Below are 27,395 nucleotides of genomic sequence, written 5' to 3'. Positions count from 1 at the left end.
TGAAGGTTGGGGATGCGGAATATCTTGCGCGTTTCGAGTAGTGCGTCCGCGCCCAGTCGTTGAATTTGACGTCGATAGTCTCAGTAGAAAGCAAGAATGCCGCTTCCTCCACATGAAGCCAAACTCGAACCGACTGGACTACAACGCGGAGAAACGTGACATCGTACATAACGATGGAGGAATATGGTATCAAAGCGTTCTCGTCGTCGTCAAACTCAAACCCAAAGACTTGACCACCGCGCATAAGGGCCGCCAAGAAGTCGGCTGTACATTCGCCTGTTACAGTTCCAACAGAAAGGTCCCAATTGCAGAGATACGTTGGCTCTGTTGGCGGCAGTCCAAAGAGGCGATGACCATAGATTCCTAAGCCGTCGATAAAAAGTTGCGTACTACTTGTAGCACTGATGGGTGTCTCCATTCCTGAATCACTAGTACCTAGTGATAGATTCAGAGGACTCACAGCGAGTTCCAAATCCATATAATAGTTGGTAAACCGCAGATCAGCAGTGATGCTGGCAGACTCGACTTGGATGTTGCGTTTTGTAGACCATAGATTTGCGGGTATCAGCAATCGTGTGTCATCGACCCGAACATGGAGGACCACATCAAGGTCATTGGACTTTTTCGGTGGTGGTCGGAGTGCTGCCTCCGCCTCCGGGTCGCGCTCTCTTAGCTGCAATGTCTCTTGGTACTCGTCCAGTGTTTTGAAATGAACGTCGTCTCCAAAGTAGTTATCTTTCAGCTTCAAAGCATATCTTATAATGAAGCCATGTATCGTAGCCGTGGGAGATTGGCCAGAGACGTTTAGAGTGAGTATGTCTGTGTTAGCAGGCGAGGTAGTTGCATTGTAGGTGTAGCCACCATTGACTGTCAAATTTTCGCCCTGTCCAACCTCTTTGGAAGCAAGGAATGACGCTTGTGTGTTCCAGGGGGGTACGTGCAATGCGAGCGAGAAGGACTCCGCTTTGATATCGAAGGGGATTGTATTCTTGCTGGGCCGGTACTTGTCGATAGGAATGCAGACTTGGGATGCTAGAACAGGAGTTGACAGCACGAGGTATGCATTGTCGTCCAGATCTTTAGGTTTGTTAATGATGTTGCCATCGTTGACGTTTAGGTAGAGTTTGAAGTTTCTGAGATCGATGTTCATATTGTAGCGGAAAGGAGTGAACACCAGATACTCCGCAGGCGGGCCGCTAGCCCAGTCGTCAACGAGATCAATGAGCAAAAAAACATGATCTCTGAGTAGGAACAATTCCATGTCGTTTGCTGAGACGTTGAAGTGCCAAGACCGTAGAGCATTCCAACTCAACGGAGTAGAAAGATCACAGCGTACTCGCTGTGCCCCTGAACGCCACAGCAACTCGTGATTGACACTACTGGAGAGTTCAGTGCCTGGTAAATCTAGGTCCAGGCCCATCTTGTAGCCGTGCGTGCCAGCAACCGAGTCCATCAAGTAGGAAATCGTGGCATTCGCAGCAATCTTGAAATCCAGCCAGCCGGCGGGCCGGAGGGGGGCCGCGTCCCCCTTGCTGTGTTTCTTGGCCTTCGCCCTCTGCTTTCTGGTTTGGTGCGGACGATCATCCTTGGTAGTCGGCTCTTTACCCTTCCATCGCCAATTCTTGGAAGTCTCTCTGGTCGGTATTCTTAGAGTCAATTCTTCTTCTAGCTCCACATAGAGCTTGAACTGTGTTGAAACACGGAAGGCGCCCGTAGGCAGGGGCTTTGCTGGCGTGGCATCTTTCGATAATCCGGGCATAAAGACCCGTTGCAAATCTGCTCTACGGCGATCTGCCCACGGCCCGTAGTTGGCAGTGCCACCCTTGAGAGACAGGTTGATGCCCCATTCTGGGGATGTAGCGCCATTAATGTTCGAAACGGCATTTCCTTTGTTCGTCCGTCGACTGGCCAATTCGTCGGTGATCCTGGCGGGAGAATCCCAGTATACAGTCAGGGTTGCCTCTGGACTGTCGATCAAAGTTGTCGCTGCTGCATATTCCACGTTCGACCATCGCGTCTTTGAATCCCGATCGTCGTCATCCAAATAGCGAGCGAGTCCTTGCCACTGGCCCGAAGAGGGAACGTGCGTTGCTGTTGCCCCGGCCGTGGCTCCCGAGTCAACGAAAAAGGACTCAACGGATTTGCGCCAGTACGGAACAAGACTTCGAAGCCTTCCGAGGGTACGCCGCTTGTGACGCATAAGGAAACCGGCCTTGACAAAGTGGTGGCTACCCTGGGGCTCTTGCTTGCCCTTGCTGGCTCTCACAACTTGGTCTTCTTTGTAGTCCTCGTTGTCTTTCATCTCAATCACGGGACGATCAAATTTGATCTTGAATACTTGCCTGTATGGATCAGGGCCTTTGGTGGCAGATGCGTTTACTTCACCTGTCAATGAGTTGGCTTTCACTACCATAATAGCCTTTGTGTTTTCATTCCCAACCACAAGTGCTGCCTTCTGGCAACTGATGTAGATCGGGAACAATTGCAGCATGGCAGGTAGGTCAGATTGAGATTCTGCCGACGTCCTCGAGCCCGTGTACAAGTCTGAAGAGCTGGAGCGACCGGTCGAAGAGCGTTGCTGTGGCCTGTTCCATTCGGGTGAATCCGGCGCACCAGGCGTGCTGGAGGTGTTCTTGGTCCCGTGGTTGCTCACTGGTACTGGCTGACTGTCATCTCCTAGCTTTTCGGACAACCTAGAGCCTCGATTACGCAAGTTCGCGGTCGTCTCCTCGCTTGTCCCTGTTGTTGCGGCATCCTCAGTTTTGTTTCCTGTCAGGCCTGCCAGAATACCGTCATACACAGGCGTCCGGTTGTAGACAAACCATTCAAGGCCAGCCACTGTGACGGTAATACGGCAAGGCAGCTCCTTCTTATTTTCCCGCTTTTTGGGAGACTCGCCTCCCAGTTGATGGTCGTTCCTCTTAGAGTCTTTTATGTCCACGTCCCTGACACGGCGCAGCCAGTATCTCCAAGTGATATAGCCGTGCTGTATGTGGAAGGCCTCGTTGTTTCCATGGTATTTGAGACCGGTGAAGAAAATGCGGCCGCCGAGGAGTGATATTTGTAACGCCTGGATATCAATGTGTATTCGGTGTTTGTGCCATGACCAAGCCCTGATACCCTTGGATATGGACCAGCTGAACACTCTGTTGAAGTAAAGCAGGAAGAAGATGGCTCTGGTGTTATGTCAGCGCCGATTGCGGTTCTGGCTCGTGGCGCAAAGGAGTACATACAATACGCTAGCTAGAATGATGAATCCGAGAAAGGCGCTGCGGGGAACGTGTCAGTACTGGCTCGTTGTCGCGATGTAGCCGCGAAACATACCCATTGAAGCGTGGCAAGGTTTCGGGGATTCGGTTGAAGTCGTTTGGAGAGTCGGCGTCGGCCATCTTTATGTACACACTGCGTGTCACGCAACAGCACAGCTGGCTAGACCTTCAGCTCACTGCCCGCGTCGATCAGTCGGCTCGTGTAGTCCTCCCGTCTGCCATTGCTCGGAGAGTCGGCCGATGCGGATGCTGGCTCTGGACTAAAGTGGGTGTGGTTCGTTGTTTCTCAGGACAACATGTATCCATTGACATTGAAATTCGTGTGGACGGGTTGCATGTCGGGTTTCTGTCAGTGGACGCTGCTTCTGGTGTTCGTTCGAATGTTTTCCCTGAAGCTGTTGTCGATCGCTTCAATAGAACAACGCCTTGACTGAGCCACGAGCCACTCGGAACAGACACCTTCAGACCTTGGACGTCCAAAGTGCTGGGATGACGCGCTGGGCATGAGGTTCCACGCTAACGACCCCCGGAGCTTTAGCTCAAGCACCTAAAGGCAGGTACGTGAGGTCAAGTACGTACCTAATTACCCCACGCGACAGGCGCAACCAGTGACCTGTGACTTCAACACAACCAGAAGGGCACCAGCACCAGCTCCAAAGGTAGCTGTCGCATCATCTCGCGGCCATCGTCATCCATCATCACTTGCATCTTAAGCTGCTGCCTGCCTGAATGATTTGACCTCCACGCTTCGCCCAAACCCAAGACACAGCCACATTTTCAGTCATCGGAATACTGCCATGACTGAAGGCGCAGAATAACGAGAGACGATACTCGCATCGACACATCCATCTCGCTCGGCATTAAACATGGCTGGTGGTACTGGTCAGAAGCTCACGACTGCGACGACGATAGTCGCAGGCGTCGCAGCTCTGGTCGCCACGCTTCTTTCTATTGTGTAAGCTCTATGGCAGCGCTTCCAAGTTGACGCTATGGATATGTGGCTAACTAGATCGTTGTGCGTAGATCCATCACTCTTCAGGCGTTCGTTCTACCCCGATACCCCCTCGTTCGAACTTCGATTAACGTCCGATGTATACAGCAAGAACTACCGAAAGCCTCTTCTGCAACGATATGTGGTTCGAATCCTGTTGATGTAGGATTTCTTCCTGCCTCGGCGCGTCTGTTGTGCTCAACTTAACCCGTGAAATAGGGTGCCCATATATTCGATCGCTTCGTGGACAAGCATGATCTCGTTGAAGGCCGCGCAGTTCGTTGATCCCGTTCGCGATATTTATGAGGTACGTCTACACTGCTGCTCCGCGCGTCGCTGCCCCCCATCTCATTATCATGCAAGGCCTTTACGATCTACACCTTCTTTCACCTTCTTATCAACTACCTCGGTGGTGAGCGATCCTTGATTATCATGACCCACGGCCGTGAGCCTGTTAGCCACCTATGGCCCATGAACCATGTCCTTCCTCGCGTCGATATCTCGGACCCTCACACCTTCCTGGCTATCAAACGCGGAATCTTGCAATACGCCTGGCTGAAGCCTGTCCTCAGCGTCGCTTCGATCATCATGAAAGCCACCGGCACATACCAAGAGGGCTATATTGGTCTTTCCTCCGGCTATCTCTGGGAGTGGCATCGTCTACAACGTCAGCGTGACTCTGAGTCTATACTCACTGGGTTTGTTTTGGGTCTGCATGCACCAGGATCTGTTGCCGTTCCGCCCTGTGCCTAAGTTCCTCTGCATCAAGCTCATCATCTTCGCGTCGTATTGGCAGGGGTTTCTGCTGTCCATTCTGGTGTGGCTGGGTGCTATACCTGACAGCGTTGAGGGCTACACCCCCGACAACCTTGCGGCCGCCATACAGGACGCTCTGATCTGCATCGAAATGCCCGTATTCGCTGTCGCGCATTGGTATGCATTTTCGTGGCATGACTTTGCTGACCAAAACGTTCTCGCCGCACGCATGCCCGTCAAATTTGCCTTTCGCGACGCCTTCGGCATCAGGGATCTCATCGAGGATACGAAGCAGACCTTCTCGGGTGACCAGTACAACTACCGCATATACGATTCAGGTGACAAGATCATGCCGCACGAGGAGTCGCGTGCCAGGCTTGGGAGGCTGAAAGAAGGTATGCGGTACCAGCGCGGTGGCAAGGGCAAGTACTGGATTCCGACGCCCGGTCAGGTCGACCGACAGGTCAACCATGACCTCAATGAACGCGATCCCCTACTATCTGGCACTGCTGGAGGGCCAAGCGAGGAGTACAATTTCGAAAATGGCACATTCCACGACATTGATGAGGAGAACAAAGACCCCGAAGAAGAGGAGCTCTACGCCAAAGCAAGAGAGCTCGAATATGGGGATTGGAATGTAGGTCATTGGTGAACCCTTGCGCAAGATGCGTTCTGACAGACCCAGTACCCCGTCATCACTGCCCATGAACCGCTGCGAGAGCGTTACGCTCGAGCTGCAGACGGCAACTACCGCTACCAGCCCTCCAGGCCCCAGGGCCCGCGCACATACTCACAGAACAGCCATCAGTCTAGCGAGCCAGCCGTCGTCAGCAGCAGGCCGAAGAAGCAGAAACAGAAGCAGAAGCAGAAACGCATTCCCGCTCCGAAGCTCTCTGGACAAGGTCTTATCCCCGATCACTCCTCTCCAACCGCTGGCCCAGCAGCGACCTCCTCAAATGTTTCAACGCCCAGGGTTCAGTCGCCCAAGACAGTTCATGCGACAGCCGCCGAGAGCGAAAGCGTTGAGACAGTTGCTTCTTCCAAGACCAAAGACGACAAGAAGAAGCCGGCAGCTGCACCCCAGAAGCAGGCCGCGTCCCACGAGTCCTCGCCGTGGGCGAATAAGGACGAATCGGAAGACGAACCAGATCTACGATTCCGCGTCGGCGATGAGGAGGAGTTCCGTAACGTGTGGGATGGAGGCGACCAGCGCGATCGTTAGCCTGCGTACATCTTGAGCTTTGCACACAGTTAAGTTTGGTCACTATACACAGCGAATGCCGGGTCAGCATAGCGAATAGGCGTTTAGGTTACCTTCCCCATTTTACGTTTCATCAATCATTGTTGGTATTGATATCGCTTGTTGTTGCTACATATTCTTGGGGGGAATCGCTTGTGTGCTTGAAGCCTGGTCTACTCGCGTAACACATCTCTGTAGGGCTTGCCTGGCTCTGGTGACAATGATCCGCTGCTCGTTCGTTCACTGAGCTCTTGCTCCCCATGCTGTAAAAGAGGTCGCTGCTGGAAAAGTCGCTCGATCACCCGCGGGCGGGAAGCTGTCCCCGGGACGTCATCGACAGAACTTCCCATCGTCTGGGCGGTATGCTTCTTTCTGCGAGCAAGAAGCCACATGCCAAGAAGGATGGTACCACTCAAAATGGCCATGCCGGCTACGCTAGCACCGATGGCGATGTATATGGCCCTGAGCTCCGTGTCATCCTGCCCCTCGCTCGATGGTGGTGGTAGTGGACCTTGTCCGACATGTTTGTTTGGAAACTCTACAGGTGGTAGGGGCCTGTATCCTTCACTTGCAGGCGCTGGTGGTAGAGGGCCAGTCGCCCATTCTTTCGCTTCGCGGCCGAGCTCGAACTCCATTGTGCCCCCTTCGGCAAAGACGTCACCCCATGTGACCCAGCTGCGGGTCCACGGTTTTCCGTTGACTTTGAGGGATTGAACGTGCCAAGATTTGTTCGCCTCATCAATGCCCGTCGCTATGATTTGCAGCGTCTTGCCTCCGCTGAGATGGATGGTGAGATCGGAGAACCAGGGCGCGACGATGAGGAATGTGGTCTGGCCGGTCAAAGGGTACATGCCCAGCATACTCCAGAGAAGCCACGACTCCATTGCACCCGCATCTGAATTTCCGGGCAGACCGTCGGGAGTGGGCTTGTAGTACTTGTGGGCGATGAAACGGCTCCTTTCGATGGACAGGTCCGGCCTGCCCACAAAGTTGTACAGATAGGGGGTGCCGAAGCTTGGTTCGTTGCCAGGATTAAATATGGTGTGCCCAAATTGGTCGTTGCCTTTGTACTGACCCGGCTCGAACGTCTTTTCGAGACGGTCGCGGAAAGTGTGGTTGCCGCCTGCGAGATCAATGAGGTGGGACAGATCGTGATGTGCGTTGAACGAATACTCCCAGGAGAGGCCTTGATAGAGCAGATCTCCCCAGTAGCAGCCGCCGCAGTCCAGAGGGTCGTGATCGAGCCACGCGCCACTTTTCTCGTCACGCGGGCCCAGGAACCCACGAAAGCCCAGTGCCTCGAGATCCGGATTCCATTGATTACGCCAGTTGCGGGAGCGGTTGAGGTATATCTCCGCCTCTTCCACCTTGCCTAGCCCAGCGGCAACTTGGTGTAGAGCAAAGTCGTTGACTGAGTATTCGACGGCACGCGTCAGTGAACGAGTGAACTTCGGGGTGATGTATCCATGCTCTAGCCAGTCAGGCAGGGCGCCCCGACCTTCTTTTGTCGAGCCAAAAGGGTCTCGAGGATCGTCGTTGTTATCGGGGGTCACTTCGGCATTTTTCACCATGGCCGCAAAGCCGTCTTCCCAGTTGACCTTGCCCCTGACACCCTTTATGTAGGCATCGGCCAGCACGTTGTCGCTGTTAGATCCGGCTTGTACTGCGCCGTTCCAGAATGAGGAGCGCGCATCAGACACATAGCCCTCGAAGCGGAATATATCGATGAGAGACCGGATAAACTCTTCGTGGGCGGTAGGGTGGATGATGTGCATAAGAGAGGTTGTACAACGAAACGTATCCCAAAAGGTAAAAATGTCGTCGTAATAAGGTTCTTCCGATTTCCATAGCGGGTTTTCGCCCGTCTTATTCTGGGGCAAAAGATGCATAAAATAGAGCGCCGTGTAGAGCTGATTCAGTTTCCGTTCGTCTTTGTCGGTAGACGTCACCTTGCCCAGTATCTCGGTATTCCATACGTCTCGTGTCTGATTTCTCAACGTCTCAAGACTTGTGCCACTCGGTATCTCGCGGTCGACGTTTTCACATGCTTGCTGTGCAGAAATGAAAGACACCCCAACTCGAGAAGTGATGTCGGTGTCATCGAAAGCAAAGCTGGCACCAAGCCGCCCCTCGGAGGACTTGATCGTGGCATTGTCGCTTCCAAACATGATGATCTCGTCCGTCTTGCGGTCTTTGCTGAGAAATGTCTTCCATGTAGCCTGGCTATCGAAGTAACCACAGAAATAGACGCTCCAGGGTGCTGCCCGGTTCCAGCCCTGGAAATTCCATCAACTTCGTCCTCTAAACACATCGGCAGGATCGGACTCACATTGTCATATGTTCCATGGCCGGTATATCTGGTTTGCATGTTTCCATCCTGCTCTACGGTGATGCTCCCGCCCAGGTAGTTCTGCCCGAGACCCTGACCCCGATATGATGGCAGAACATGGGAGACATCGACAACGATCTGGGCGTCAGTTCCGTCTTTGGGGAATCGGTACCTAAACATGCCCCGCCCTGTCGGTGGCTCCTAGCTCGACGACCACCCCAGATCCTAGCGATGCCTTGTAGTAACCTACTTCCGTCACATCATCATGCTTTCTGGTGGCTGTAACTCCAATTGGATTGGAAATATCGCCGACCACTGGCATCTGGCTGACGACTCCGTATTTGGGTGCTCCGCCGGTGCCATGTTCGTGGAGCATGGAGAAGCCAGTAAACTCGCCATCGGGCTGGAATCCAGAGTAACTGTCTCGTCCGTTTTCGAGATCAGGTCCGAGTTTGACCATACCAAATGGTCGCGACACTCCTGGGAAAGCGTTGCCGCCTTTCACGGTCCCTGTCTTGACCAAGTGTGTTAGTAGCGTGCTATGGATTGGCTAAGAAACAACACATTATCAACGAAGCCTTACATCTGTCAAGACATAGCTTGAAAGGTCGTGACGTCTTTTGCTCGCAGATACTGTAGCAACTGTAGCTAGCAAGAAAATACCAACGAATAACATGACGATGGCTGGCAAGTGAAATGTCCGCAGAACAGTGATGGAACCCTTCGCGCCCAAGTTCTCTTGTTTGCGCAAGATAGTTGGTGTAGCTCAAGGTTTGCAACTGACCACGCAGCAGATTCTTGTCCCGCAAGCAGACATCAAGACACTCGAAGGCCGCTGAGAACAAGCTCGCGAGATATGCCTGTGCACACAGGTGGGCCCAGTCTCTGTCAGATGTGTAGAAAGGCTCGCGAATTCCGTGTGATGTTCAATCAAAGCCTGCGGTTGCGAATCAATCGGCGTGTGGACACAGGCAAGCCAGATATAATGGCCATGTTGTGAGAAGAGGGATGAACGGAGGTACGGCACCAGAGTAATAGGGATAGAGGCGACGAGGTAATGTACAAGAACTGGATAAGCTATGGCCAGTCACGGCCGACCGCCCATAGGACTTGGCCTGATTTACGTCTAGCTACATGATAGCCAGGCGGCAGCCTGGGCTTCCATGCCGTTTGCCCGTTCTGGCCGCTACATTTTTTGACAAAGATGGGCGGATGGTGAGAGGTTTGGGGACTCTTGGCTTGACATGCCATGGCTGCACACCCACAAAACCGTCAGCCCAGGCTAGACGAAGACGCGGCACTTCCACAACGACAAATCAGGGGGGAAATTCAAGGTGGGGAGGGGAGGGGGCTGGAATGTTGGTTGTTCCTGGGGGTGGCGTGTAGAGCAGTTGACGAGACGAGTTCTTTGCTTGTGTCATGCAGTCCGATCATCGAGCTTCTTAGTTTGTCGACCTGATGCGCCTCGTCGTTAGCATCTCAAGAATCCCATGTTGTAAGAGGATTGAAGGCAGACAGAGATTCAGGCTGTGCTTGCTGTGCCGCCGATGACCCTGGTGGGCTATTTCCCTTTTCGTCTTGTCCTGCCTAACGTGGTAAGCAGGAAGGAGGCTTAGGAGTGTGGGATGCTGAGCGTGAGTAAATACAGCATGAGGCACAGAAACCTGCATCAGTTGGCCCCCAGGCGACCCGAGTTTCGCGCCCCGGACTACTAAGCTGACACCAGCTGTGGTTAAAATCGTGGCAGGGCCAGGGGACTGGCCAATAACCTGGCGATGCCGAGACTCCGGAAATAGGGCCAAGATGTTGGCGGTCGAATCCTCCTCTACTCCAGGGCGCCGTTACGACCACGTGCCGAGCTTAACCTGTCCACCAAGCAATCTGCGGCCCGTGACAGCTACGCTATTCGTGTTGAGGCAGGGCATCTGGTTGCTGGATAAGCCTCATAGACGCTTTGCAGCCAGTTTGCCACCATTTGTGCCCACTTACTCGTCCAAGATAGCACTTGTGTATGGCCGACGCACTACTCTGGCCGAGAAGAGGTATTCGCAGGGCCTCTCCACGGCCCCCGAAACAAGCAGGGTTTGGTAATAAGGCTGGGCCCGCGATGCTGCCGAACGCCGATACGAGAGATCCCGCTTTTCTTTCATTGGGGGCGTCGCAAGGATCAGCTTGTTGATATGGTCAGGGTCCTCGGCTAGCAGCACTTTCATGGCATTTCATGGGCCACTGGCCGGGCAGCGATCTGGGGAACTGCTAGCAATGTGACAGTGCGCTACAGGCATGCATCACGGTCAGCACATGACACGCCAAACTGGTAACCGCGTGTTAGAGTGCGTGGGTCACCGCATTACTCAGCTGATTGATGGGCATTTCGATAGGCACGTGATCCAACCTGTTCCGAAGGGTACGCGGATAAACCTGACCAATGGCCCGCCCCACTTCACCCCCACCGGATAATCTTCCCAACCTCCAGGGTCCAGTCGAATCGTCCCAAAATGGGGAGCGGTCAGACAAATTTTGTCGGTCACAGAAGGCAGAATTTCATGAAAGTCCTACTTGCCCGAACCTCATCACCAACAATTCATCACGTGCCGGCATTTTGGGGCTTCAATTCTGCCCCAAGTCGCCTGTCAAGCTGTTCACTTGCCCTGCCGTCTGGACCACCTTACTCTGGTGTGTTCGGAGACCCTCCCGCACCTCGCAAGCGCCATAGTGAAGGGATCCGGCAGAATGGGTCGCAAGCCAAATCCCATCATCTGTGAATACTTCACCCGTGGACCCAAGCTCACCGACTCGAGCAACCGCTACCCGCACAAATGCAAACTGTGCGGTGAGAATTTCCCCAAAGGACGTGGCGAGGCTCTCACAAAACACATCACCGAAAAATGCCCAGCAATCACACCTGAGCAACGCATCAATGCCGCCCTCAACCTCTCTGGCTTGCAGGCCCGCAGCCTTGCCTCTCGCCATCTCAACGACCACGTTCGTGCCAGCAATGGCATCGCATCAGCGAACGAAGCTCCCGAAGCGTGGGACGCCTTGCAGACCTTGGCTGAAGCCTCGCGCCAGGTTGGGGCAACGGAAATGGTCCCCCAGAACAGGAATCTGATCGACCCCGCGATCCAGCAATTCAACCCTCATCATGGTCAGCCAGATCACACCAGCGGATTGGAACTTCAAGAGCAATTCACGCTTGAAAATCCACCCCCTAGCTATGAGCAGCCCACCCATCGAGAGAAGCCAAATCACATGCACATTGATGACGCTCTCACCAGTTATGAGCTGCCGGATCAGCGTGACAAACGAGGTCAGTTGAGTCCATCTTCTCTCATGACCAAGCATCGTTCCTCATCGGAGGAAACTTATTGAGGAGAGGTTTTGAGAGAATGAATGTGCTAACGAAATTCAAGCTGATGAACAGAGCGCTTCCAACCTCTTAACGGCAGAACAGAAACTTGAGCACCTTCAAGTGGCAACCCAGCAACAGAGCCACGCTGTCTCGCCCGAGGACTCGGCAAGTCTCAATGCTGCCGTAGCTGCTGTTGCTGCGGCTACCGCACGGCTCAACCACCAGCTGCTTGACGAGAGCCGTGACGGACCATCCAACCAGGAAATTGCTGACGCACTTGCCTCGCCCATGCGAGAGGTAAGCGCCGAATCTCACCATTCAGGTCCTCCCCACCCTCAGCAGCCATGGGGTGAAATGTCCTATGTTCATAGCAGTCCGATTCCTCCAGCTCCTTTGAACCTGCAGCCTGCTGCTCCCATGGTGCAGGTACAGCCCGCACCGCTTTCAATGTCGCCCGTTCATGTTCGAGGCGGCACCCGGATGTCCATAGGCAATGGCGTCCGGAGCGAGCACAAACGCAAGGCCTACAACCCTGTTCGGCGCAAGGAGGTCCAAGCCGCACGCAAGAAGGGAGCCTGCATCAGATGCCGAATCCTAAGAAAGACGTGTGGTCTCAACGACCCTTGTGACCAATGTCGGAAAATCCACGGGCCCCGGCACTGGACATACCCCTGCGTGCGTACTCATTTGAACCAGTCGCTGACGCTGTACTCTGCGGGACTCGTTGTGGTGCTTTCGCAGAATAGAGTCAACCAAGCACGCAGCGCCTTTGAGCTGATTCAAAACGGAACCAAGATTCGCGTCGCCATATGGAATGATAGCGTCCCCATGAGCCTGTTCGCCTTGGTCACTGCCAGGCCTGCTTCTCCCACCGAGGACTTGAAGGCCGAGGAGGAAGCCGCAGAGCCAGCGAAGAAGGATGAAGCGGAGGTCAAACACCAGGCCATCATGATTGACCAGGACAAGGAAGACTTACCGGCTCGCATGGAGACCTATGTCCGCGAGATGCTGCCTTTGCTCATCGAGCGCGAAACCTCTCACTTTGTCCGCGTTGTGCTCGAATTCGCTCAGAAAGCTGAGCAGAAGACTGGCGATCTTGTCACACGTGCCCTCGAACTCTGGGGACTCATCGAGATCCTTGACCACGAGCGCAGCTGGTCCATATCCGAGGAACAGGATGGCAAGTTTGTCGCTAAGAAGCCCGATGACCACGGTGGCTCCACGCAGGACCTCTATACGCTCATGACCTGGCAGCTTTCGGCCGCTGCCGAGCGAAAGGCAAACGCCGTTTCGCAGAAGCTCGTCAACGAGCTGCAGCGCTGTCTCGAGAACGGCAAGGTGACGCTGCACTTCGACGTGTACCTCACGATTTTACTTCTCCTTCATTGCTTAGAGAAGACGACTTGGACTATGAAAGTCTGGGAGATGGACGACTTTCGTCAGCGCTGGCCCCTTGACCGCCCGCCTTCTGCTTTTACCACCCAGGGCCAGGAGATTGCCGAGTTGCTCAAGATGCTTCTCGCTCTTCGGAAGGCGCACCCCAAAACGTTTCGCGGACACGGAGGCCTGCTCGAGGTGTTCGAACCGCAGAGCCAGGCCGTTGCCGACTTTTTCGGCAAGCTGAGCCTGCAGTGTAAGTGTTCGCTCAAGTTTGATGTCCGTGTAGCCTGTGCTGACAAGCACGACAGACGATGAGGTCGTTGACCGCCTCAAGGGAAACTCTTTTACCCCGCGAAGCTCAAGCTCCCTCGAGTTCCAGTTCTCTGGCATAGTTCTGCTCCCGCGGCAGGAGAGCGATGCCGTGGCCGAGCAGACGGCCGTACCAGCTCCAGACGTAGCTCAAAGGCCGGACCACGCCATGTCCGGATAGAATGACGAATGGACCAAGTTCGAAGCCTCGGTCGACGACCTCTAGAACCGCAGGCCCGGGATCTTAGCGATCTCCCACCCCATGATGATGACCAACGACAATAATGATGTACGATTGAACGGGAATGAATTGCAGGAAGTTGTAGAGGAGGGAAGAAAGCCGTTTGGCTCTAGGCTTCCACAAAACTAGATCAGACAGAGCTCGATTAGATACCTGAATCAGCCTCTTCACCGAGGAGTCTATGAATAAGTCGAGTTGACACAACATACTACGCTCGTGACATCCACGCGAGGGGTGCGGGACCTGCCACACCAGGGGCCAAACTCTCATCTACAAGTTCACCCCGCAACGTTGCCAATCATTTAGAGATCACCAATGGCCGGCCAGGATACTCATTTCCATTTCGCCCAGAAGACGTGCTAATTCTTTGGCCCGGTGCTGCTCCCGTTGGAAACAGTCGACCCGCCCGTATCCCGCCTCTCGATACCGCCGCCTGGCCCGCCTGCAGGTCGATTCTTGAGCTTCTTGAAGCAGGCAAACTCGCTTTTGCTCGCTTCACGCAGGCGCTTGAGCACGCTTCGCATCTCAGGCAGCTCGCTCTGCAGTCTCGCACGCGCGTCGTTGTCGGTGCGGGCATCGAGTTCCTGGTAAATCTCGCTCTGCAGCTGAGAGGCGCGGTCCGTGGTGTACTGGCTCAGCGTTTGGGCGATGAACTCGACGTCGAGGGTTGCTTGCATGAGGCCGGCTAGAGTGAACCGTTCGTGCGAACGGAAGGCCTCGAGGAGCTCGCGCGTCGTCTGCTCGAGGAGATAGGATAGAACCTGGGAGGCGAGGGCAGGTGCCGTGGTAGAGACTTGGGAGTGGATGAGGACGAGGGTGAGTAGAATCTCATAGACGTAGGGGTTCGCCTCACCGGGCTTGTCGCCGGAAGTGGCAGCCCAGTCACGGGTCGCGATGCCGTTGCGGACGGTGGTGCGGAGCAGCTCGAGGGGAGAGCGTGTGTACGACTGGAAGAGGCGGGCGTCAATTTGTCCCAGGACGTCGCGAATCGTTTTAGACTCATCCGTCAGCTTGACGGAGAAGGCGTTCTCGAATTGCGTGTTGAGGCTCGGCACAACTTGAGATCGGAGGGCTTGCAGGTTACTGAGGGTGACAAGCATGCGGATGTTCTGAGAAAATTAGCATGACAGTCCATACAGATCGCAGAAGAGGCCAAAAACCTACCCGGTTGCCTGCGTCGAGGGTACCACGCCCGCCGTTTGCTGGAGGCGGCGCAGTCGTCGCGATTGAATTTTCGGCTTCGGTGGTCCATTCGTCGTCGCCCTTCTTCACAGCACGCTCAGCATTCTCGACCATGCCGCTAAGTGCCTTGTACAGTGTGGAGACGTATTGGCTTCGGACCATCTGGAGCAGCTTGGACGGAGGCGGGAGGACAATATCCCCTGCGCCAGGCTTGGCCATGGCCTCGGAAATGTACAAAATCTTCTGCATGCCCGCCAACAGGGCGCCTTCGAAGGTGGCAAAACTGGACGGCATTCTCGTGACATCTCCGAGATCGGGAGATCTGTACCAGTCCTCGACGTACTTGATATTCTCTGCGTCCTTGTTCCAGGCACCGCAAATTGCAGTCGCACACCTCTCTCGAGCTGCTCCAACAAGTGTCCTGAGCCTTTCCAGCGTGCTGCCATCCCCGGCCTGGACTGGGTTGATGCTCGCCAGGTCAGAAGCACCGGATCCTACGAGGGCAAGCATCTTGGATAGGTAGTGGACGCCACTGACTGAGTTTGACCATGGTGGCCAGAAGGCAAACTTCTCCCAGGCATCACCCCTCTTGGGGGATGGCGGCGGGATGTTATTGACATCAAAATTAAACCGAGGATCGCGCATTGCGTTGGGTGTCAGAGAGCCCGACATGGTGGCTGATTTGGGGGTGTTGGGAGACATGGGAAGCGGCGAGAACAGGAGGGAGATGTCCTCTGGTGGAGGGCCTGCGAAGAATGTGAACACTGTTTCGCGAATCATGTCGACAAGCTCGACCACGCCCTTCCGCAGGTCGGTGACAGCCTGGTCTGAAAGCCTGTGATGCACCCGCGATTCTCCATTGTAACCACCAGGTAGTGTTCGTTGGGCTGTGCCTTCCACGAAGCCCTGAACAGTGGTCCAGAATTCGACTACTTCGCCGAGGATGCCGGTCGAGGAGAGCAGACTTGATAAGAAGACGACCATTTTCTCCCATAGCTCGATTATGTCAGCTGTGTCGAGTGATGACGACTTGTTGTCCACCGACTGGTGTCCCAGAGCTCGGAGGTGTGACGCAATGAGATGCGGCGCCGGCTTCTCACCGTTCGCAAGTCGGCGTCGAAGGACCTCAATCTCAACTTTGGATCGGTCAGCAGTGAGCTGAATCTTCCCCTTGAGGTAATCATAGCGACTTGCGAGCCATAGCCAAATTGGGTTGTCCTCAACGCCGAGCTCCAATAGCAAGCCAATCAACTCGATGTGCTGGTCCTGTGACTGTCCAGCAGCCTTGATCTCTGCTTTGGAGAGGGTGTGCAGGGAGATGAGCCTTCTGAAGTTGTCGCGCCTGAACTGCTGGACCTGCTCGTCAACGTCATGCCACATCCTGGCAGCAACCAAGATTTTGTACAGCTGAGTGTCGCTGGCGGCATCGGAACCAATCGACTGCGCCAGGTTTCGGGCTTGATCCGCAAAGCGCCTCGCCTTGTTGTACTCCTCCACCAAGCTTTCGTAGTCACGTCGTCTGATGCTGTCCGATATGGAGGCACTCAGCTCTACACAGTCTTTGAACTGGTCCAGTTGACTAGACACAATTCTGAGGTTCTCTTCTTTCTCACGCCCGCCAAGCGCTGGTCCCCATACATCCTCGGCTTTGGCCGAGACATCAAGGAGCGGACCCTTGATGCCCATTACACCGTACTCGCTCTCCTTCACGATGGCGTTTTTCTTTCGTACGTCGACTCCAGGAGATGCCATCGAGTTGCCAGCCAGTGCCATGCCACCGCTGCTGTTCCGGAAACTACTCCTGCTAGCATGTCGAGAATGGCCGCGTTGGTGTCGTCCTGGTGTCGAAGGTGGCTCCGTCCCACGGTACTTCATCTCTCGGTAGACATTATCTATAGTTGCTTTGGCCTTGACGAAGCGCTCGAAGTTTGTTTCCACCAAGACTTTCAGAGAGGCTGACTTCTGGTCGATGGATTGGGAGAGAACATCAAGACCCATGAGCAGGCTTTGGGTGTCTGCTGTGGCATGCATCTGCGACAAAAAGAGCGCGGGGGAAAAGGTCGTCGACGAGAGAAGGAAGCGGTTGCCTATCACGATATGATTAGGTGCTTGCTCTCAGACAGCTCGGGGGTGCATCTGCTACTGGAAGAACTCACGAAGACGTGCGTCATCTTGAACGGGCACACCGAGCTGGCGCAGTGTCCTCACAACGCTGTCGGTTGTGCCCAGCGGATCTGGCTCATCCTTCTGGACAATGTTCCCTACTCCTCCCTTCTCAGACTGAGCGCCAGGTATGGTGCTCCTGCGGTCGCTCACGGCCCTCTCAAGCGCCTGATATCTGGATTTTCTCCTTCCCAGCTTTGTCTGCTTCTCCTCCTCCGCATCTGACCCGTCGCTGTTGTTCTTTTCGTCTGGCCATTCATTTGGGTATGGGTTTGGTAGGCCGTAGAATTCGAGTACGCTTCGCTCGTAGTCAGCCATTTTGGTGGCTTGCGATCAATCAGCGACAGGGGCTGTTCATGACAAGTTGGGCTTGTTGGGCGATGACTGGCGCATTGGGGTGTTCTGCGTGGGCAGGAGAGCCAAGCAGGCGGTATTGAGGCGACCCGAATAATCACCAACGCGTACTTTATGGGGGAGAGTTGTATCGAAATATTAAAGGTGGACGAGTTGGTATGCGGACGGCGCGTGTCTGCGACTGATGGTCAAGCTCATAGTGGAGATGGATTGTTAGAGATGGCGACGAGGGGTGTGGATGGAACAGCTTCATCCAGGGCGTTGCTGATTGGCTACCAGCAAGCTTGACTCTGTATTTCGAGCTTGGAAGTCAGCGCAGTGAGATGAAGCTTGGTATTCTAATTTAGAAAACAAAAATACGGGCCGTGCCATTCTGGGAGCCATTGTTTCTTTCTCTTTTTCGTTTGGTTTTTTTATGTTCTTTTGGTGTTGTCGAATGCAAGGTACCAACCAGGACCTGTTCCCAGCCAGCCCTTCGGTGCCCTTGAGGTGCAGTGTAGTTGCCTGCTGGTTGGAAAGCCCGCAGGAAGGACGATTTACGGCACGGAAATTTTAGTTCACAACAGATCCAGAATATCAGCGACCTCGTGTGGGTAGTAGCCAGTATGAAATGATGCTTGAGCACAAGCAGGTAGACAATGCCTGAATGCCCCTCCATCTGCCTCACGTCTGTTTCCTCACCAAACATGCGAGGCCAAGCCAAGCACAACAGGGTCGCCGCGACTCGGACAAGCGACCTGCTTACCTAAGGACGACGCGGACGCTTTCTCTCTTTTGAGCCGAACACAACCGGAACGAGTCGGGCAGGAGGGTGGGTATGCGCCACATGTGGCTGACATCTCGGAATTCGTCGCAGTTTAGGCGGATCGGCTCGGCCTTGCTAATGCCGTCGGTTTTTCGATTTCTTTGCAACCGACCTCCAGACCAATCCTCCACCTCCGAATCTCGAATCTCGAAAGCTCGATAACGTCCCTCCTCCCGTTCAGCCTTTCCGTCACACGCGCAGCAGCCAGGCTCATCCAATTCCCTCCCAAACCTTCACAATGCTGGCCGCCCGTGCTTTCTCTGCGCCCATTGGCAGGCAGTCCCTCCGCGTCGCGCCCCGCGCCGCTGGCGTTGTCGCCTTCCAGGTGCGCTTCGAACCCGCCCATCGCTCGCCTTTGCTGCTTTGCTGACCATTGGCCACAGAGGTTCTACTCCGCCCAGGGCGATCGTGTCGCCAAGTTCAACGGTGTCAAGGATGCCAGCGTACGCCTCCCTCTCGCCCCCGGTCCCCTAAGTGCTGTCCTTTGAGCCGAGTAAAATCACTCAGTGGGCTGTGGCGAGGGATACGACAGCAACGTGTCTAACAATCGCATAGGGCAAGTACCCCGTCAGCTTGATTGAGGGTGACGGTATCGGCCCCGAGATCTCGGACGCCGTCAAGAACATCTTCGCTGCTGCCAAGGTACGTTCAATTGGGCGAGAGAACCTTTGTCTGCGCAAACCATGCTAACGCGGTTACCAAGGCCCCCATCTCTTGGGAGCCTATCGATGTCACCCCCATCCTGAAGGACGGCAAGACTGCCATTCCCGATGCTGCCATTGAGAGCATCAAGAGGAACAAGATTGCCCTTAAGGGTCCCCTGGCCGTAAGTCTACCATCGCAGCCATCTGGGCAAAGTCCCGGATCACCGGTCCATTTCTGACATGATCTTCTAGACCCCCATCGGCAAGGGTCATGTCTCTCTCAACCTGACTCTCCGCCGCACTTTCAACCTCTTCGCCAACCTGCGCCCCTGCCGCTCCATTGCTGGCTACAAGACCCCCTACGACGGTGTTGACACTGTCCTCATCCGCGAGAACACCGAGGGCGAGTACTCGGGCATCGAGCACGTCGTCGTTGATGGCGTCGTCCAGAGCATCAAGCTCATCACCCGCGAGGCCAGCGAGCGCGTCCTCCGTTACGCCTTCCAGCACGCCGAGTCGATCGGCCGCAAGAAGGTCCGCGTCGTCCACAAGGCCACCATCATGAAGATGTCTGACGGTCTCTTCCTCAACGTCGCCCGCGAGGTCGCCAAGGACTTCCCCAACATTGAGTTCGACGCCGAGCTCCTCGACAACTCGTGCCTCAAGATGGTCACCGACCCCCTCCCCTACAACGACAAGGTCCTCGTCATGCCCAACCTGTACGGTGACATTCTGTCCGACATGTGCGCCGGTCTCATCGGCGGTCTCGGCCTCACTCCTTCCGGCAACATCGGCGACGAGTGCTCCATCTTCGAGGCCGTCCACGGCTCCGCCCCCGACATTGCCGGCCAGGGCCTCGCCAACCCCACCGCCCTCCTCCTCAGCTCCATGATGATGCTGAGGCACATGAACCTGACCGAGTACGCCGACAGGATCGAGAAGGCCGCCTTCGCCACCCTTGCCGAGGGCAAGGCGCTCACCGGTGACCTTGGCGGCAAGGCCAAGACTCACGAGTTTGCTTCTGCCATTATTTCCAAGCTGTAAAGGACGACGACGACCGATTAGATACTCCACGACGCGCATTCAGGGTAGTACCGTCGTAGACTGTACAAAAACACCTCTTTTTAACGTTAGTATAGCTTTTTCATGAATGGGATGAGCTTGGGTTTGACCAGCCGGTCTGTGTGCGCGCGATTCCGACGTGATCGAATGTATGTTTAGGCGGCGGCATGTGCTGGGCGCAAAATGGGCACGCATGGCCGTTGGTCGTGCCGCTCGAAAAGATGACACACCCGCTCTCGCTTTGCTGCTGTTGGCGCGTGATCTCGATCGCTTCTTCTGCAGGACGAGAAGAGCCCGGGGGGGATCGGCGGCCCGCGAAAGCTTGTCTGCGCCTCCAAGAACGTGGCCGTGCATCAGACGTCAAGTGGAATGCAGGGCGGGTTTCTTTGGCCCATACGCTGCGGCTCAAGCTGTCAGCATCTCACCGACGTGACGCAACTGACAGGTGACAGGGATGTACGCAACATTTCTATAATCCAATGCAAAGGGTCTTGACGGACTAACATGTAGAGAGGCGTCAACGTCCCCACTCTCAGCGGGGAGGGGCTTGACTTCATGCCCATAGCGCAAGGCTCTGGTCTAGCAGTGTCCCTCAATGTCCCCCCCTTCTCCCGTCAAACCCCTCAGCAAATGATATGTTTCGCTGCTTGAACATGAACGGTAGAAGCCACGCTCCGACTCGGAACATCCTCGCACTTTGCTAACGGAAAAAACGCATATGGCCTTTCTAAGCGTCATGCCGGAGCTTGGTAACGTTGTACACGAGAACGTTGTATGCGAGAGAGAGAGAGACACACACACACGAAAGAGGCCGTCCAAGAGACTACGCCGACTAGTTACCCCATGTCGCTGAGAGTGATGACGGCAAAGCCCATGGCGATTCAATCTGCTACTTTGCCGTTTGGTAAATCCTTGGAAGCTGTCGGCCTTGTGTGTGCAGGGTCATAAGGTTCTCACGCAAGATTTAGAGTGTGGGATTCCGTGATACTATGTGATTCATTTGTCTATTTTTTACGACCTGGACTGTTGTGTGGGAATCCAGGATAGCCCAGTGTTTTGCCCGCGGCAAGTCCCCGATGAAGCCTACAGCTAGACACCGGAGAATGGAGCAGAACGATGCAAAGTCGTTGGTACCTAGCATATTACTGCCTTTTCCAAGGTCCTCCGGTTTCAGTCTTGTCGGCGAACCTTTATCCCGATTGGCGAGGTGGAGGTGATTGATGTCCGGATGGGCAACCACCTGTCAGACTATCTGGCGACGCTACGGGAAGTATGCCAGCTGCATGGGTTGTCTGAGGATAGCTCTGGTTGTTACCGCATGCAGCGTATCAGGCTGTCTTCAAAGCAAGCTGTCACTACCTACCGCTGCGGTAGGTCACGGAAGCATTCTGTTACCGCCCCGCGATGCCGACGTCAACACCGAACCCGTTTTGGAGGCAGCTGTCTCAGCCCGACGAACATTGTGTCCGTGGCCGACTCTGCACGCTTCTTCGTCCACCGTGACACTTTGCAGTCATCGTCTTTGATTCGGGGGACAGAGGAAGCTAGTCATGCGTCCGACTGTGGCCCAATGACGATGCTTCCGGTCGTCGGGACGCCTCGCAGGTAATCATAATCAGTTCGGTGCATCTTGCTCGGATCGAACGGCTCCCAACGTCGCACAGTACAGATGCGTGCTGCGTCGGCGGAGGCGGGGGGTTACGGGACGATCTGGCGCGCAGTGGCTTCGGAGAGTTCAAAGCATATTGCGCCTTATGTTCATCGGTAAGCGTCAAAGACATGTCTCCCCCACGTTTTTCTTCAATTCGAGTCACGGCACCGTCCTTGCAACTTCTGAGGATTGGCCATCGGAAAGCGACACGATGACACGTTGTGATAGTGGCGTTGGGACCCGGCACCGACATCCGATTTGGAGGCTCAAAATGATCGGTCAGAGAAAGACCACGCGACCCGACGCCTCGCATCCACCGCAATCCTAGGAAATGAGGCAAATGAGGATCACTGTCGAGCCTCGGTTTCGACCCATTACTCAGGACGTGCGATGACCGGTGTCGTCGGGGTTTCCAGAAACAAAGAATGGATCAGAGTCGGCCAGGGTCCTCGATCCTCGGTTTCGCACCACAATTCTGACCCAGTGTCAACGTGGGGTCTCCTCGGCACATGGTGCCGGCGGCCGGGTTTGGACCGGGAGTGGTGTGTGGGCCCTTGACCGGCGCAAATGCGATGGGCTGGCTTCAGTGGGTGTGGGGGGGGACCCTCACCACGGAAATGCCTCGCGTTTCCCGTCGTGTCCGACCTCGTCGCATCTGTCTCCTTGCCGTCGTTGCCGCGCCATTGACGGCATGCTGGCTGGAGGTTGGGGTCATCGTTGAAGGTCGGTGTAGGGTTCGCGAGGCGGTCTTCGGGCCGTTTGAGGCGACAGTCGTGTATCTACCTATATATGACTGCTTTCCCGGCCTCACCTTACAACGTTATCGAGACAGTCTTCTTCGTTCACTACGTTCTGCCCATCACCAACATCTGCATCGAGAGTCCTGACATCTCCTGTGCCCGATCATCAAAGTCGTCCACCAATTTCTCCAACCTTCAACATGCCTGAGAAGCAGACCCGTCTTACCCTCGCCATGGAGTCTGGCATCCCCTTCGTCCTCAAGGCCGGCAAGGCCAGGTACACATGCCGCCTGCAGGACCGCTCCTCGTAGTATGTACCAGCTCAGTTCAACGCTCGCCAGAGCAGTATCTGACTTCCTTTCAGCCAGCGCGCCAAGGCCCAGAGGGCGTCTTCTTCTGATTCCATCAACACCGAGTCGACCGATGGCAACTCGACCTCTTCTCACTGAACATCGTCTGCCGGGGTTTTCATTATTATTGCAGCATGGCGTTATGATGGCGTAGCAACAGATATCAGGTTGGGTTGAACGGCAAGAGGCATGCCGGGGGGCGTCAAGGTCGCCCCGAATCGATTATGAACCATCAATTCACACGACGGCTGAACGTGGAAATATTTGGAAGTCTATCAACAGACTGTTTAGCAAGCATCTAGAACAGAGTATTCTGGAATTCTAGTCACATTTTTACGTCCGGGCGAGCGATTCATCATGGTGATCCATCCTTGTTTTGTCAGGTCTGAGGTTCGTTCCAGCACGCTGGTCATCATCAGTATCTCGATTAGTAGAACATCGCTTGATTTGGGTAAGGAAACCTGTGGTACTATTTCTTGACGTCTACCGAAGGAAGACAGCTCGAACCTCTCGTGCAAGCCTCGGACAAGGACCTCGAGCAAGCAAAAGTGATTGCAGCCAACCGTCGCAAAACACGCAAAATTAGGTCTTGTCAGCAAAAAGTATCGCTGGTCAGTATGAGGGTCGAACTCATGACCTTGGCATTATTAGTACCACGCTCTAACCAACTGAGCTAACCGACCAGTTGATGTTACGGCCGAAGAATTGAAGGGGTTTTGTCGACCGCGGTCATTCTTGTGGGCATGTTAGCGATCGTGAGGTGGGGCCTAGCAACGGGAAGCAGTGAGATCGTGGGCTAGGTGGGGAGGTTTTGCCGCAGGCCGGCGCTTGATTCTTATCGTGAACGTGGGCATGATCCAGATGACTTTGCTGCAAGATGTGGGGCGCCAAATCTGCAGCAGAGGCCCTGGCAGGTTCTAGAGAAAGTAGCTCCCCAAAGAAGGGACACGAATGGTGGCTGTCCAACACAAGTATCTTAGTTCCGGCATCCCGATCACAAGCAGTAATGCCTCAACTGGTCGGTTAGCTCAGTTGGTTAGAGCGTGGTACTAATAATGCCAAGGTCATGAGTTCGACCCTCATACTGACCAATTATACTTTTTGCTCGCGTCCATGATCCTTCGACTCCCTTTTTTTGAGAGCCCTTGTTAAGTAGCCTCAAGGCTGTCTCTCTTTGCTCGTGCCTCTGTAAAGAGGCGTTGTGAACCGTCGGGCTCCAGTGCAGCTTTGTAGGCAACACTACTGGAAAAGCGGGACCGGTACGTAAGCAGATGGCGAGTCCTGCTACCCTCGCTGAAGGCAGGCTCATGCGCTGCTGTGCCTCCCTCTCAGCACGCCGAGACTGGTTGGTGGTACCTTGCAAGAAGCCCGAGACCGACTGACTGTCGAGCTCTCAAACCCCTACACACCCTCCTCCATCACATCACCGACCCTCTTTCGAGACAGGCCCAGCATGCCTCTTCCCGTCGCAGCGAAAGGTGAGCAGATATGATCATATGTCCGCGAGCGCATGCCCCTTGCAGAGATCAGCCGTCCCGAGCACCAAGTAGTCGCTACCCCGCTGTCATGTCGCTTCTCTCTGGTGCTTGTCTGTTGGGTCTGCTGCCTAAGGTGGCGGGACGGGGGGAGGGTGGCGAAGGCCATCGCTTGACCTGTCTTGGTCCGTCCGGGCAACTACTGGATTGAACAGAATCGTCCACGCAAGCACCTTCTGGTTCTGTATTCTTGTGTTTATCTGATCCTCGAGGTTTGCTTCGTGTCTTCTCCCTCCTTTGCATTCTTTGACAGTTGGGCGCCCACTTGCACTCATTCCCCGCCGGTCTTCTTCCCATACATACTCTTCACATCCACCCACGTCACCATGCCGCCTGGTATTAACCATGGTGCTTTTGCTTCAGCCGGCGTCATCGCTGTGTCCGTAGCTGTCGCCGCAGCCATCGCCATTTACGAGTCCCCTGAGCTCCGACGCTATACCGATGACATCCGCAGACGCATCGCCATGGCCCTACATTCGCTGGGCGAGGGTGTTGAGCCTGGCGAGCGCCCTCCCATGTTCAACCGGCCTGAGGATGCCCAAGGCTTCCTCGAGTCACGCGGGCGGCGTCGGCGGCCCAACCCGGGTGTTTGATGCCGACGAATAAACCCGCCGTCGTCAGCGAGAGGAGCTGATGTACTGGAACGCCATTCACCTGTCCAAGCTTGAGTTCCAGAGGAAGGCCGACGAACAGGCATCGCCCGCCGCCCAGCTGCCAGCCGCCACCGAGGGCTCCAGCTTTGACGACTTTCTTCGGCAAGACGCCAGTGGCGAGAGCAACTCGTTCGTTTTCAAAACAGGCGCAAATGTCAACGAGGGCGAGGCTCAGGTCCGACGCCGCAACGAGGGCGCCCGCGGCCTCGCTGCAGCGGCGGCGGCGGCGGCGCTCGCCAACCCTTTTGACGACGAGTACCGAATCGATCCTGTGGAGCTCTTTGACAACGCCAATAACGTCGCACCCCATCACGATGATTCCATGTCAGACATTTACAGCGCCACGACCCGCGATGCCGATGACGCCCCTCCCAATCTCTCTGTCGCCCTCTCCACCGCCACGCCGGACCTCGTGGATGTGACCACTGACAATGACACGGCGACAGAGCGCTCGACCACGCTCGACCGCGAGCTTGACCAGGACGAGTACATGACGGCAGGCCAGGACCAGGATGACCATAGTGCCTCCGAGGCGTACGCTTCCATCCAGGCCTGGGCCCAGGGTTCGAGCTCCAACTTTTACTCGCCCCTGCCCATGTCGCCCGCCGCTCCCATGTCCGAGCCCGAGATGGTCAGCGAGGGTGTTTTGACGCCGACCGACTCGGTTTCGCTCGCCGGCTCCGGCGAGGACATTGCCAACGACACGGTGTCTTCCAGGGGCGGCGACAACAGCCGTCCGTACGACGTTCTCAGCGAGAGTGAGGGTATGATGACACCAGCGAGCTGGTCTGAAGTCGGCAGCGTCGTCAGCGAGAACGACATGCAGCACAACGAGCCTCTGCGCGCATGAGTTCGCGACCACGCTCGTCATACCCGTGCCTGCTTCTCTGAGGAGTACATGGCCGCCTCATGAAAGGCGGAGAGTCGGGCGATCGGCAAAATGGGCATTTCAGGCGGAATACGGTGGAATTGGGCTAGGCGTTTGGGTTTTTATGGTTTAGGCCTCGGTATTGGTCCTCGGGAGCGGTGTATTCAGAGTTTCATTCGTCGGTGCAAACGCTACAAGACATTGTTTCCCTCTCTCGTCGTGTTTCCATCCAACGTGAGTAGGTGACTCTCGATCACGCACATACAATACACGCATATATAACGCTTGCTTTCTAAATAATGGGAAACTCTACTTGCTTACCTACCTTGCGTCTTGTCCATCTAGTTTGCCCTCGACCGCCGCGGCCCCGTCCCTCAGCCCCAACCTCACATCATCATCCGAAATGTCGTCCTTGTTGACAATGACCGTCTCATCGTCCCTCACCTTGTCGGCGTAGTCCCCCCACAGCTGGTCGACGGGCCGGCCGAGCAGCTCGGTCCAAAAGGCCTTTTCGTGGTACTGGGCGGACCTCAGCTTCTCGTTGAGGCGGCGGACGGTGCCGTCGCCGAAGCGGCGCTCGAGGTAGTCGAGGAAGTAGGCCGTGTGCTGGTAGCCGCCGTCCCAGCGGCCGTCCGTCTCCCGCTTCCAGTGGGGCGGCGACAGGCGGCAGCGCAGGCGGACCCAGTCGGCGACGCCCTCGATGAGGCCGCCGGGACAGGTGCCGCGGGCGTTCCACTGGTAGCAGTGGACCAGCTCGTGGGTCAGGACGCCGGTGATCTCGGCGGTGCGGCGGTCGGCGGGGATGCCGGCGATGTAGGACAGCGAGAAGTGGATCTCCTTGTGGTCGGCGTCGAGGTCGGAGCCCGTCGTGTAGGCCACGCCGGGCATGGCGCGCAGGATGACGGTCACGGAGCGGGTCGGGGGCGCCGTCGTGTCCGGGGTCGAAGGCGTGCTGTAGAGGAGGCGCAGGACGTTGGCGATGGCGTCTTGGAGAAGGGTCGAGGCTGTCGTCGTCGCGAGGAAGGCGGTTGCGCCGGCGTGGTTGAGATCGCGAATCTCGAGGCGTAGCTTGGGGGTGGGAAAGGGGTTTTTGGAGGCGGAGGCGGCGGCAGAGGCGGAGGCGGCCATGGCGGTGGATGAATGAGAGGAAGGGTCAGACTGAGACGGAGATGCAGACGAGGATGGTGTTGAAGACGAGTCGTCTGTGTCAGGACGCGGGACGGGGGTGCAGAGGGGCGCAAACGGGTTGGAGATGGCTGGTGACTGCGAAGCGAGCGACATGACGGGTTCGAGGATGGAGGTTGAGAGTCGCCGCGGATTCGGGGTCATCTGGGATCGAGGTTCCATCGGATGGCACGATGAGGCTTGGAGACCGAGGCTGGTGAGCTGAGATGGGGCCGATTTAGTGGTCGTCACTACAACTAGCGTTTCGAGGTGTGGCACAGCAAGCTACGAACAGATCCGCTGAACCCGCTAGAATCTCGTGCTGATGGGTGATGTGAGGAATGAACGTGGAGACAA

General features: G+C 55.6%; 10 protein-coding genes and 2 non-coding genes across 12 annotated transcripts; 7 read left to right on the top strand and 5 right to left on the bottom strand.

Annotated features, from left to right (window-relative positions):
- Positions 1–279: 279 nt before the first annotated feature.
- VDBG_00846 (conserved hypothetical protein) lies at positions 280–3,389 on the bottom strand (the record flags this gene model as incomplete). The annotated part of the gene is made up of 4 exons (XM_003009117.1): positions 280–363; positions 461–3,176; positions 3,234–3,269; positions 3,325–3,389. 4 exons carry the CDS (start codon positions 3,387–3,389, stop codon positions 280–282), a joined length of 2,901 nt encoding a protein of 966 aa, XP_003009163.1.
- Positions 3,390–4,135: 746 nt separating this feature from the next.
- Positions 4,136–4,426, top strand: VDBG_00845 (predicted protein; the record flags this gene model as incomplete). Its single annotated transcript, XM_003009116.1, has 2 exons — positions 4,136–4,224; positions 4,369–4,426. The coding sequence occupies 2 exons, from the start codon at positions 4,136–4,138 to the stop codon at positions 4,424–4,426; spliced, it is 147 nt and encodes a 48-aa protein (XP_003009162.1).
- Positions 4,427–4,692: 266 nt separating this feature from the next.
- VDBG_00844 (membrane protein) lies at positions 4,693–6,238 on the top strand (the record flags this gene model as incomplete). The annotated part of the gene is made up of 3 exons (XM_003009115.1): positions 4,693–4,958; positions 5,104–5,657; positions 5,757–6,238. The coding sequence occupies 3 exons, from the start codon at positions 4,693–4,695 to the stop codon at positions 6,236–6,238; spliced, it is 1,302 nt and encodes a 433-aa protein (XP_003009161.1).
- Positions 6,239–6,429: 191 nt separating this feature from the next.
- VDBG_00843 (glycosyl hydrolase) lies at positions 6,430–9,402 on the bottom strand (the record flags this gene model as incomplete). The annotated part of the gene is made up of 4 exons (XM_003009114.1): positions 6,430–8,532; positions 8,586–8,723; positions 8,836–9,099; positions 9,370–9,402. 4 exons carry the CDS (start codon positions 9,400–9,402, stop codon positions 6,430–6,432), a joined length of 2,538 nt encoding a protein of 845 aa, XP_003009160.1.
- A 1,916-nt stretch (positions 9,403–11,318) lies between these two features.
- Positions 11,319–13,807, top strand: VDBG_00842 (conserved hypothetical protein; the record flags this gene model as incomplete). Its single annotated transcript, XM_003009113.1, has 4 exons — positions 11,319–11,895; positions 11,999–12,234; positions 12,364–13,570; positions 13,626–13,807. The coding sequence occupies 4 exons, from the start codon at positions 11,319–11,321 to the stop codon at positions 13,805–13,807; spliced, it is 2,202 nt and encodes a 733-aa protein (XP_003009159.1).
- Positions 13,808–14,226: 419 nt separating this feature from the next.
- Positions 14,227–17,530, bottom strand: VDBG_00841 (conserved hypothetical protein; the record flags this gene model as incomplete). Its single annotated transcript, XM_003009112.1, has 3 exons — positions 14,227–14,976; positions 15,032–17,136; positions 17,206–17,530. The coding sequence occupies 3 exons, from the start codon at positions 17,528–17,530 to the stop codon at positions 14,227–14,229; spliced, it is 3,180 nt and encodes a 1,059-aa protein (XP_003009158.1).
- A 1,079-nt stretch (positions 17,531–18,609) lies between these two features.
- Positions 18,610–20,059, top strand: VDBG_00840 (3-isopropylmalate dehydrogenase; the record flags this gene model as incomplete). The annotated part of the gene is made up of 5 exons (XM_003009111.1): positions 18,610–18,696; positions 18,755–18,814; positions 18,927–19,013; positions 19,075–19,197; positions 19,268–20,059. 5 exons carry the CDS (start codon positions 18,610–18,612, stop codon positions 20,057–20,059), a joined length of 1,149 nt encoding a protein of 382 aa, XP_003009157.1.
- A 2,499-nt stretch (positions 20,060–22,558) lies between these two features.
- Positions 22,559–23,147, top strand: VDBG_00839 (predicted protein; the record flags this gene model as incomplete). The annotated part of the gene is made up of 2 exons (XM_003009110.1): positions 22,559–22,778; positions 22,833–23,147. The coding sequence occupies 2 exons, from the start codon at positions 22,669–22,671 to the stop codon at positions 22,915–22,917; spliced, it is 195 nt and encodes a 64-aa protein (XP_003009156.1).
- A 280-nt stretch (positions 23,148–23,427) lies between these two features.
- VDBG_15014 lies at positions 23,428–23,501 on the bottom strand. The gene has a single exon. It is a non-coding gene; the product is annotated as a tRNA-Ile (tRNA).
- A 334-nt stretch (positions 23,502–23,835) lies between these two features.
- On the top strand, positions 23,836–23,909 carry VDBG_15013. Its single transcript has one exon. It is a non-coding gene; the product is annotated as a tRNA-Ile (tRNA).
- Positions 23,910–24,679: 770 nt separating this feature from the next.
- VDBG_00838 (conserved hypothetical protein) lies at positions 24,680–25,856 on the top strand (the record flags this gene model as incomplete). The annotated part of the gene is made up of 2 exons (XM_003009109.1): positions 24,680–24,844; positions 24,975–25,856. 2 exons carry the CDS (start codon positions 24,680–24,682, stop codon positions 25,854–25,856), a joined length of 1,047 nt encoding a protein of 348 aa, XP_003009155.1.
- A 339-nt stretch (positions 25,857–26,195) lies between these two features.
- Positions 26,196–27,155, bottom strand: VDBG_00837 (PBSP domain-containing protein; the record flags this gene model as incomplete). Its single annotated transcript, XM_003009108.1, has 1 exon — positions 26,196–27,155. The coding sequence occupies one exon, from the start codon at positions 27,153–27,155 to the stop codon at positions 26,196–26,198; it is 960 nt and encodes a 319-aa protein (XP_003009154.1).
- Positions 27,156–27,395: the final 240 nt, after the last annotated feature.

The sequence above is a fragment of the Verticillium alfalfae genome, genomic scaffold (assembly GCF_000150825.1).
Source record: "Verticillium alfalfae VaMs.102 supercont1.1 genomic scaffold, whole genome shotgun sequence".
Lineage (NCBI taxonomy): Eukaryota > Fungi > Ascomycota > Sordariomycetes > Glomerellales > Plectosphaerellaceae > Verticillium > Verticillium alfalfae.
Note: the sequence above shows the minus strand (reverse complement) of the source record. Positions and strands in the feature narration are given on the sequence as shown.